The sequence below is a fragment of the Tenebrio molitor genome, unplaced genomic scaffold, assembly GCF_963966145.1.
Source record: "Tenebrio molitor unplaced genomic scaffold, icTenMoli1.1 SCAFFOLD_87, whole genome shotgun sequence".
Taxonomy (NCBI): Eukaryota; Metazoa; Arthropoda; class Insecta; order Coleoptera; family Tenebrionidae; genus Tenebrio; species Tenebrio molitor.
In genome coordinates, this window is record NW_027184268.1 from 103187 (window position 1) to 114642 (window position 11456).

An 11456-nucleotide genomic window follows, 5' to 3' on the forward strand; every position below is an offset into this window, starting at 1 on the left:
CAGGTCAGGTCAGGTCAGGTCAGGTCAGGTCAGGTCAGGTCAGGTCAGGTCAGGTCAGGTCAGGTCAGGTCAGGTCAGGTCAGGTCAGGTCAGGTCAGGTCAGGTCAGGTCAGGTCAGGTCAGGTCAGGTCAGGTCAGGTCAGGTCAGGTCAGGTCAGGTCAGGTCAGGTCAGGTCAGGTCAGGTCAGGTCAGGTCAGGTCAGGTCAGGTCAGGTCAGGTCAGGTCAGGTCAGGTCAGGTCAGGTCAGGTCAGGTCAGGTCAGGTCAGGTCAGGTCAGGTCAGGTCAGGTCAGGTCAGGTCAGGTCAGGTCCCTCCAAGGAGCCGTGAGACCTTGTCGTTGGTGGAGGGGCTTAAGTAACCGGAGTGATGCTCGGGGCAATGCCGGCGGGAGCTTCGCGCTCCTGGCAGGGTCACCCATGCCGGCAAGGGTCGAGCGGACCGGCGAAAAACAAAGGACGGCTCAACCCTCAGGATCCACCACGGAAGTAGTGGCACGGGAACTGGCGATCCCGGGGGAGATCCGAGCTACGGTTTGGTCGAACGCGGACCAACCGTCACACACCGTAACCGCGGCTCACACCTCAACAACCCTTGCGAGCGTGGCAGGGGTACGTCGTGTGAGGACTCGCGGCCGGGGGGCTTGCCTTAACTGGCCGGCCCGCGAGGAGACAACCTCCATAAAACAACCGACAGCGAAGTCGCAAAAACCTGCGGGGCACCTGGCGCACCTCGTAGTATAAATGCCTTACTCGACCATGCGGGGCTCTGGTCGAGTGGACTGTTTTTTCCCTTGCTCATCGTGGGATAAAGCATGGAAGATTATAAAATTATAAACACAAAGGAAACGGAAGAAAAAGCAAGAAAGGAACAGCCTGCACTTGTAGAGAGCGGCGTGAGTGACAGGGCTCCACTCGAAAATCAACAAATGACCGCTCAGATCCTCCTGGCAGATGATCAGGCCGTAGGATTGATAGATACTGGAGGAGCAAATCCTTTCAAGAGAAGAGACAGTATCGCAAGGACACCTCCAAGGTCTAGAGCTAGCTCGGCTAGTTCCCTATGCCTGGACTTTCTGGAACAAACAGAGGAAGATAAGTCAGCAGTAAAGGAATGCACAAATGGGGAAAAACCAACCAAACGCAAACGGACGGAAGGCACGCCGGAAATGCAGCCGATCGTGGGAGGCAACTCCCAGAAATGGATAATGGACAGATTGTGCCATCAAATTAACAAGCTTGGCAAAATAGTCGGCGATACGTATCATCCAAGGAAAGACCTAAAAGCGGTCGCGGAAACTCTCACTAGGTTAGCCGTTCAAGTACAATCTGGCAATAACGAGAACAAAACGAAAGCGGGTGACAAGGAGGCAGAGGAACCTAAGTCAGACGAGAAAACCAAGAAGAAGGAAGAGGAGGTTAAAAAGATGAGCGAAACAGTAAATGACAAACAGAGAGAAATGGAAAAGGAGAACGCGGAGCTCAAAGCCTTAATTTCGGACCTAAAATCGGAGATTAAAACCCTCAAAGAAAATACTGCAGCGGACGAGGACGGACAAGGAGTCAAGAAAATAAAGAATGACATTGACAGAGCGACTACAAATGAAGAAATTATGAAGGTAGCTTTAAAAGACTGGCCGAAAAATATCTATAAGGTAACTGCAGTAGTGGAGGGATCGCCACTTGCAAGCCAAGAACTGGAAGACGACATTGCATTAATAACAATAGGTGAAGAAGAGATAAACATGGATAAGGGCCTTTACAAGGCAATCAAAGACAGATATCCTGGTATTGAAAAAAACAGGGAAGAAGAGCTGACATGTATCTCACAAGTTACAACTATGGAGACTTCAGAAGGAGTGGAAACAATAAATAAAAGATACATATATCGAGTACACATTAAAGAAGCTAAGGACAACGAAGTCTTAAATGCGATGAAAAAGATAAAAGAAGCAGCAAAAAACAGGCAGAGGAAAATAATAGCCTGGCCAAAACCTACTGGCATCGATACGTCCAAAGTGAGAAAATACTTGGAAATGTGTTTTAAAAACATAAAAATCCGAATTGGAATTCATATACCAAAATCGAAGCCCCTGGGACAAATCCCAACCGAAACGCGATCAAAACAAATGGAAAATGAAGGCTGGAAGACGCAAAACAACAGAAAAAAAAATGAGACGATTCACATCAAACCGCCCCAAAATGTAGACCCCAAGACCTTTGCGGAGGTGATGAAAAATGTAAGGAAAAGGATTGACGCGCAACAAATGGGTGTCCTTATATTAGATGCCAGGACGGCGAGAGCTGGTGGCGCCAAGATTAAACTTGTCGAAAAAAAAGAAGGAGCGGCAAAAGAATTGATTGCCAAAATCCAAAATATAGCGGGAAATGACACGACCGTGAAGAAACTAGAAGAAAAACAAGTGGCAATAATAATAAGGGACCTGGATAAGACGATAGATAGGGAGGAAATTGAGAAAGCCATCAAGGATGAGCTGGACGTAAAAGACACCACAACCTGTGTGAAAGTGCTCGGTCCAAGGGCACCTGCAGATGGCGAAGGCCCAAACACGGCCCTGGCGATAATGCCGGCGAGATGGGGAAAAATGCTGCTCAAACAGCGCAGAATCAAGATAGGGTGGAGCAGATGCAGGATAGTGGAGAAAATTACTCCCCCTAGGTGCTACAGGTGCCAACAATTTGGACACGCGTCATACGCGTGCAAAAGTAAAGAAAAGACAGCACAAAAATGCCTAAACTGTGGCGGAGAGGAGCATGAAGCCAAGGATTGCAAGGAAGAGGAAGCATGCTACATATGCAATAAAAAAGGGCACCGCGCAGACAGCATGAGATGCGAGCGATACAGGGAAGTGGTAAACAAGGTGAGGGCAAACCGAAAGGGTGAAGAATCGATTAGCAAATGATAATACTGCAAACAAACTTAAACAGGAGCAGAGCGGCCCATGATTTATTAGAGCAGACCGTTAAGGAGGAAAATGTTGATGTGGTCCTGGTTGCGGAGCCTAATAAAAAGCTCGCAGAGGGAGCAACATGGATCGCCGACAAAAATAAGGACGCGGCAATTAAAATATATAAACAAACAGAGGAAACAATGATAAAGAGAGTGGTAAGGAAAGATGGAATTATCTGGCTGGAGATGAAAGACCTGAGAATTTGTTGCGGCTACATATCCCCAAATGACAAGATAGATAGGTTCAAGGAATTTGTGCAAGATATAGAAGAACTCTTAGAAAACAACGGGAAGAAGAAATGCATTGTAGCTGGAGATTTCAATAGTAAATCTAAAAATTGGGGATCCCCGCGCACAGACAAAAGAGGTGAGATTGTGGAGGAGATGATAGCAGCTAAGCAGATGGTAATAGCGAACGTTGGAGAGGAGCCCACGTTCGTAAGGGGGAGTCAGGTCTCGCACCTGGACATCACACTGCACAGCGAAGAACTGGCAGGGAAATTAAAAGACTGGAAAGTCATGGATAAAGAGACAATGAGTGATCACAAATATATTATATACAAAGCAGATACCAGTAAAAAAAATGAAACAAGGACAACAGAAAAAAAGAAATGGGTCATAAACGATAGGAACATGAAAGATTTAGGCGCCAACATACAGATGACTTACTGGAAGTACGGGAAAGCCATCGATACCGCTGAACAACTAGAAACTATCATCACTGAAGCGAGTGACAAGACTTTTACAAGAGGTGGAGGGAAGGGAAGAAGATTCCAAGCAAATTACTGGTGGAATGAAGAGATAGCGCAGAAGAGGAAAGCCTGCCAAGCGTTACAAAGGAAAATTATCAGAGAGAACAAAAAATATTACAAGACACGGCAAGGTGAAACCTTGAACAAAATACAGGAATTAAAACAGGAACAAAATGATAATAGGAAAGAACTAAGGAAGGCAATTTTAGCGTCAAAAAAGAAAAAATGGAAAGAAATTACGCAAGAACTGGAAAATGATATATGGGGAAAAGCGTATCAAATCGTCACTGGGAAAATGAAGCTGAGAAGCAAAGGAGAACTGGACACAGAAGAGCAAATAAAAATCGCCAAGGACCTGTTTCCAGAAACAGCAGCGATCAGATGGGAAGCCAAAGAGATCGAAACAGAAGAGATACCCTCTCTTAACGCCAAGGAACTGGAAGCAGCAGCAGAAACAATGAAGCGTAGGAAAGCACCGGGTCCGGACCAAATTCCCAATGAGGTGGTGAAGGCGGTGGTTAAGGAAATTCCTGAAGAAGTGCTCAGCATAATGAATGGATGCCTCAAAAAGAACGAATTTCCTACAGCATGGAAAATCGCAAGGCTAGTACTCATTCCCAAACTGATGAGTGATAGAACGCAAAAACAAAAATACAGACCACTGTGCATGTTGAGTGCACTGGGAAAGCTCCTGGAAAGAATGATAGAGAAGAGATTACGCGAGGAGGTGGAGGAAAGAGGAGGCATGGCCGAAACGCAGTTCGGATTTAGAAAAGGAAGGTCAACCATCGACGCATTAAAAAAGGTGGTGGAGATAGCAAACAGGGCAAAAAACTACAGTTACAGGCACAAAAAATTATGTGTAATGATTGTTTTTGACGTAAAAAATGCTTTCAATACAGCACGTTGGCCGAAAATTGTTGCGGCACTAGAAGAGCTAAAAATCTCACCATACTTGATTAATATAGTCCAAAGCTATCTAGATAATAGAAGACTAGAGATAGGGAGCGAAAAAAAAAGACTGGATATGAAAATGGGAGTCCCGCAGGGTTCGGTGTTGGGGCCGCTGCTATGGAATGTCTTTTATGATGGCGTTCTTAAAGTAGAGGTGCCACCAGGAATAGACATGATTGCATACGCCGATGACTTAGCGCTAATAGCAACCAGCAAAGAGAGGAACACATTGGAGCAAATAATTAAGCAGTCAGTAAACAGAATAGAAGAATGGATGCTCGCAAACGGTCTGGAGTTAGCGCCAGGAAAAACGGAAGCCGTAATACTATCGGGAAGAAGGAAACTAAAAACATTCAAAGTCAAAGTGGGAAACACAGAAATAACGACTAAAAAATCGATCAGATATCTTGGAGTGATGATCGACAAAGATCTCAAAATGACTGAACACATCAAGAAAACAACTGAAAGAGTCGACAAAACAATAGCGACGCTGACAAGAATCATGCCAAGCGAAGGAGGACCAAGCAGTGAAAAAAGGAAAATCCTGGCGAGCGTGGCCGAATCAATTATCCTGTATGGATCGGTCATCTGGGAGCCCGCGTTAAAAATTAAAAAGTACAGCGACCTGCTGACAAAATGTCAAAGAAAGGTGGTTCTGAGAGTAATCTCGGCATACAAAACGGTGTCGACGGCAGCATTGTTGGTGATAGCCGGGACTCCTCCAATAGATCTTCTGGCAAGGGAAAGGAATGAAATCCATAAAAAGGGTGTAAAAAAGAAGAAAGAGGAAAGAGAAAAAACCTATGAAAAATGGCAAGAAAGATGGGACAGGAGCAAAGAAGGCGCATGGACCAGGAAACTGATACCAAGCATCAAGGAATGGATCGAAAACGGAGCCACAGGAGTGGACCATTATACTTCCCAATTCCTTACGGGACATGGAAGTTTTGGCAGCTACTTACAAAGAATCAAGAAGATTGATAAGGCAGAGTGCGCGTACTGCGCGGAAGAAGAAGACACGCCCGAACATCTGCTAACATGCCCAAGGTGGAGGGAGGAAATAGGAAACCTAAAAAATGTGTTAGGGGAAGAGCTCACGGCAGACAACTTCAGAAGGCAAGTTGTAAAAGGAAAGTGGATGGAAATCAGCAATGCTTTAAAACAAATTATGAGGATAAAGACAACCGAAGAGCAAAAATAGACAAATACCGACACCGCCCGCCATGAAGAAATGTCCTTTGACAATACCGTGGTGGTGACAGAGACGGTGAAGAAAGAAACAAGAGGGGTTTTAGTGAGTAGGGCCTCATAACTATGAGGAGGATTCTCACACTCCCCCCGCTGTAGAACAAATGCGGGGGGGTCCCTAAAGGATTTCCCCTCTACTGAAAAAAAAAAAAAAAAAAAAAAAAGGTCAGGTCAGGTCAGGTCAGGTCAGGTCAGGTCAGGTCAGGTCAGGTCAGGTCAGGTCAGGTCAGGTCAGGTCAGGTCAGGTCAGGTCAGGTCAGGTCAGGTCAGGTCAGGTCAGGTCAGGTCAGGTCAGGTCAGGTCAGGTCAGGTCAGGTCAGGTCAGGTCAGGTCAGGTCAGGTCAGGTCAGGTCAGGTCAGGTCAGGTCAGGTCAGGTCAGGTCAGGTCAGGTCAGGTCAGGTCAGGTCAGGTCAGGTCAGGTCAGGTCAGGTCAGGTCAGGTCAGGTCAGGTCAGGTCAGGTCAGGTCAGGTCAGGTCAGGTCAGGTCAGGTCAGGTCAGGTCAGGTCAGGTCAGGTCAGGTCAGGTCAGGTCAGGTCAGGTCAGGTCAGGTCAGGTCAGGTCAGGTCAGGTCAGGTCAGGTCAGGTCAGGTCAGGTCAGGTCAGGTCAGGTCAGGTCAGGTCAGGTCAGGTCAGGTCAGGTCAGGTCAGGTCAGGTCAGGTCAGGTCAGGTCAGGTCAGGTCAGGTCAGGTCAGGTCAGGTCAGGTCAGGTCAGGTCAGGTCAGGTCAGGTCAGGTCAGGTCAGGTCAGGTCAGGTCAGGTCAGGTCAGGTCAGGTCAGGTCAGGTCAGGTCAGGTCAGGTCAGGTCAGGTCAGGTCAGGTCAGGTCAGGTCAGGTCAGGTCAGGTCAGGTCAGGTCAGGTCAGGTCAGGTCCCCCTCCAAGGAGCCGTGAGACCTTGTCGTTGGTGGAGGGGCTTAAGTAACCGGAGTGAGGCTCGGGGCGATGCCGGCGGGAGCTTCGCGCTCCTGGCAGGGTCACCCATGCCGGCAAGGCTCGAGCGGACCGGCGAAAAACAAAGGACGGCTCAACCCTCAGGATCCACCACGAAAGTCGTGGCACGGGAACTGGCGAACCCGGGGGAGATCCGAGCTACGGTTGGTCGAACGCGGACTAATCGTTACACACCGTAACCGCGGCTCACACCTCAACAACCCTTGCGAGCGTGGCAGGGGTACGTCGTGTGAGGACTCGCGGCCGGGGGGCTTGCCTTAAACGGCCGGCCCGCGAGGAGGCAACCTCCATAAAACAACCGACAGCGAAGTCGTAAAAACCTTCGGGGCACCTGGCGCACCCCGCAGTATCGAAGCCTTCCCCCTCGGAATGGGCGTCACCCGGGGGGGTGACTTTTGTTTCGACCCTTCTCGTGGGAATAATATGGACAAGATTAAAAATTTGAAAAAGAAACCTGAAAGCAAACAACAAGGAACCGGCAAGGTAGACTCGCCCGGCAGCGGGCGCGGAGCACCTGCAAAAAAAATCTCAAAGAGGACCCCTGGGACAAGTGAAAGCGAAGAATTCGTAATGAAGATGATTCACGGCAGTCCAAAGACCAACCCTAAGATGGAAAGGAAGCCGCTCAAGCTAAATGTAGAGAAGGCAAACGTGGAATCAGATGTAGCATCGTCTACACCAGGACCGGAAACGCCGACAGCACCCGGAACGCCGGTAGGTCTGCACTGTGGCTGCTTTGACCTTGAGTGGGATAATGCGTCAGCCCGTTCCACAAAAAAGAGGCGATTAGACGAAGAGGATGATGAAGAGAACGAAAGAGAGCCGAGGCGTGGGGACCGCCTGAAGGTAAAGGCAAGGGAACTCCTTACCGAGCTTAGGGAACAAGTAAATGATCTCGAGAAGATGACCGGAGCAGCAAACTTCCCGAACGCAGAACTGGCAGACAAGGTGGCCGTAATACGCAGTATGGTCACCAACCTCGTGACGGAGGACGTAATCCAGCGAGTGGAAGGTAGCGTTGAGGCCAGAGAAACATCAAATCTGTGCCGAAAATGCGGGGAAAGGGTGGACAAGGAAGTGCAACCTGGGGAGATAGAGAAGGTTACCTCCTTCCAAAGCTTTGCTGAACTGGCAAAAAAGGAATGGCCCGAGACTCTTTTCTACAGGACAAAGAGGGCTCATGGCAATCCGCTGCAGGCCGCGAGAAAGTCCGATCTCGCCGTAATGGTGACGGAGGAAGACCGGAAAATGGAGAAGGGCATCGCTCGTCTCTTTGCTGAGAGGTTTCCAGAAATCGGGGAGCTGGATGAGACCGACTGGGAGACGACCGACTGGGAGACCAACCGGGTCCCTCATATAGTGCTCAGCACCGCGGTACCGAGGAAGACGGGAGGAAATATCGTCAACGAACGTTATATCTTCCGTCGCACCCTGAACACTCAAGAAGGGGAATCCCCACTCGAGGCGGCATACGGGCACTTACGGGCACTCGTACGAGAGGCGGAGCGTCTGGGAAGGAGACAATTGGCGATGGCACGCCTAGAAGGGACGGATGAGCTCATCCAACGGAAGATGCTAGAGTGCCTGACGGCGAGAAGCGGCGTGCAGGTGGAGCTATACGTCCCGACGTACGCGTCGAAAATGACGCCCGCTCAAAAAACGCGAGAAAACGAGGCTCCGTCCACGGGGGGAGCCACGAACGAAGGGGACAGGTGGCAGTACCCGAAGACGCGCGGACCCAAGGCGGAAGTGTTGGTCGTCAAGGCCAAGGACAAAAGCGCGAAGGTCGACGATGTCATCAGACAAATGAAGGCAAGGGTGGACATCTCGAAAGTTGATGTCAAAGTGAAATCGCTTACGGGCGCTGAGAACGGACGCATTTCCGTCAAACTAGCACCTGCGCGGGGCACGGCTGCTCCCAAATTAAGGAAAGCTGTGTTAGATGCCATGGGAGAAATGGTCACAGCGGAAGTCGTCGCCACCAGACAATTGGTGATGAGGGACCTCGATCGCACAGTGACCGAAAATGAGATTCGGACGGCGATCGGCGCGGTCATCGGCTCAAATGGGATGGGTGAACAAATACAAATCAGCGACCTGAAGAAGCCGCAAGGAGGGATGGCGGGTATGGCAACCTTGCATCTTCCGGATGTCGAGGCCGATCGGCTTTTGGAGGTGGGACGCGTCAGAATCGGCTGGAATCAGTGTCGCGTACAGGAGAGGATGGTGCCGATGAGATGCTTCCAATGCCTACGGTTTGGGCATTTGGCAAGTAGGTGTGCCGCAGAGAAGAGGGTTGCCGCAGGATCCTGTTTTCGATGCGGGAAAGAAGGGCATCTAGCCAGGGACTGTGAGAACGATCCCTGGTGCCATAACTGTGGAGTGGCTGGCCACCGCGGAGATCGGGTAGCTTGTCCAGAATATAGAAAGGCAATGGAGGCAACGAGGGAGAGCAGGAGACCTCGTAAAGCCGTAGCATGAGGTTCCTGCAGCTAAATGCCAACAGGAGCCGAGCCGTCCACGGGCTCGTCGACCAACTTACGAGAGAGCGAGGCACCTCGGTACTGCTAATGAGCGAGCCCAACATCAGGCAAGTAAGGACCCCGGGATGGTTAGTGGACGACTCGGAGGACGCTGCTATCATGCTGAGGGGTACCTCAATGAGGAAATGGGGGAAGGGCAGAGGCTTTGTTTGGGCCCAAGTGACATCCTACACCGTTGTCAGCTGCTACATCTCCCCCAACATCACCACAGGGGAGTTCGAGAGGCACCTGGACGACCTTGCAAGCTGCGTGCGGACGCAAGGAGGACCGGTGATTGTAGCCGGGGATTTTAACGCCAAGGCTTTCATGTGGGGTTCTGCGGTGGAAGACGCCAAGGGGCGCATGTTGGCGGACTGGGCCGCAGCGACGAACCTGGTCGCCATGAATCGAGGAGAGCCCACGTTCGAGAGGGGAGGAAGCACGTCGGTGCTAGACGTCACTTTCTGCTCACCCGATGTCGCCAGGCGCGTGCACGGCTGGCACGTCATGGAGGCCGGTTCCACGACCAGCGACCACATGCCCATCGAGTTCGAGATTGCCGAACGCCACATCGCAACGGAGGCCGGACGTCCTGCACATGGATGGCGATGGGCCGAGAATAAAAAGGATGAACTGACTGAGCAAATGGTGATGGAACTCGGTGAACTCAGCTCGCCTTCTGCATTCGAAATCCAACATCGGGTCGAGGAAATGTGCGACAGAATTCTTCCAAAAAGGGGGTGCCTTCGGAATACGATGAGAGCTGTTTTCTGGTGGACCGGCGAGGTGGCATTCAGACGTAGAGACTACCTGAGCAAAAGAAGACGTCTAGCCAAGGCTCGCAGAAGCGCCAGGCAGCGGCAGCAAGAGGACATAATCGGCAATATGGAAAGTGTTTCAGCCCAGGCGAGAAAACGACTAAAGAAGGAGATCCGAGCGGCAAAGGCCAAAGCGTGGGAAAAGTTGCAGGAAAGTGTTGAAAATGACCCGTGGGGCAAGGGATACCGTATCGCGACCGGGAAATTCCAGAAGAAAACACAGCTCAGCCTGGAAGAACGAAGGGAAGCAGTCGCAAAACTCTTTCCTATCAGACCGATCGCAGAGTGGCCGAGGGTGGAGATCGGAGCTGTGGAGCCCTTCACAACCGATGAGCTTCGGGCTGCGGCGCTGAAGCTGAGACCAGGGAAGGCACCAGGCCCGGACGGCATTCCGCCGGAGGTGATCCGACTGTTGGCAGAGGTCGTCCCGCGGACTCTCTTGAGCCTGATGAATGGACTTTTCGCAGCGGCGCGGTTCCCGGATGAATGGAAGAGAGCGAAACTCGTCCTGATACCTAAGGCCAAGTCGGTGGACAGAAAAAAGCTTCGGCCCATCTGCCTGCTGGACTGCTTGGGCAAGCTGTACGAGCATTTAATAAGAAAAAGGTTGCTCGAGGAGTTGGAACAAAGAGGCGGTCTGTCGGACTCGCAGTTCGGGTTTCGAGAAGGAAGGTCGACAGTCGATGCTACCCAAGAGGTTATGAAGTTCGCGAAAGTGGCGAACAGCGGATCCTGGGGACGTAAGGACTTCTGCGCCTTAACCACCGTGGACGTGGCGAACGCCTTCAACTCGGCGTCGTGGCAAAGAATCGTGGAGGCACTGCACCACAAGAATATGCCGCCGTGGACGATCGCCATAGTCCAGGACTACCTTCGCGATCGGTGGGTCGAGGACGATGACCTATCCATAAGAGTCTCCTGCGGAGTTCCACAAGGATCGGTTCTCGGACCGACTTTGTGGAACCTTCTATACGATGGCGTTCTCCGGATGGAGGTGCCTTTGGGAACGAAGCTCGTCGCCTTTGCAGATGACCTAGCCGTCCTCACCATGGGGAGGACGGAAGAAGAGCTTGTCCGCACAACAGAAGACGCCTTAACGAGAGCGGAACGCTGGATGGAGGAGAACTCATTAAGACTAGAGCCGTCCAAGACCGAAGCAGTGCTCCTCACTGGGGGAAGAAGGCCGAGGCCTATCAGCTTCCGACTGGGAAACAACACCATTACGCCGCAGCGTGAGCTCAA

At 50.9% G+C, this 11456-nt stretch overlaps 1 protein-coding gene across 1 annotated transcript; it reads left to right on the forward strand.

Moving 5' to 3' along the window:
- Positions 1 to 337: 337 nt before the first annotated feature.
- On the forward strand, positions 338 to 3250 carry LOC138141074 (axoneme-associated protein mst101(2)-like). The gene has a single exon (XM_069061787.1). It carries the CDS (start codon positions 813 to 815, stop codon positions 2919 to 2921), a length of 2109 nt encoding a protein of 702 aa, XP_068917888.1. The 5' UTR covers positions 338 to 812; the 3' UTR covers positions 2922 to 3250.
- The last annotated feature ends 8206 nt before the right edge of the window (positions 3251 to 11456 follow it).

Coding starts and splice junctions, on each gene's coding strand:
- LOC138141074 (XM_069061787.1), top strand. CDS start 813: ATGGAAGATTATAAAATTATAAACACAAAGGAAACGGAAGAAAAAGCA.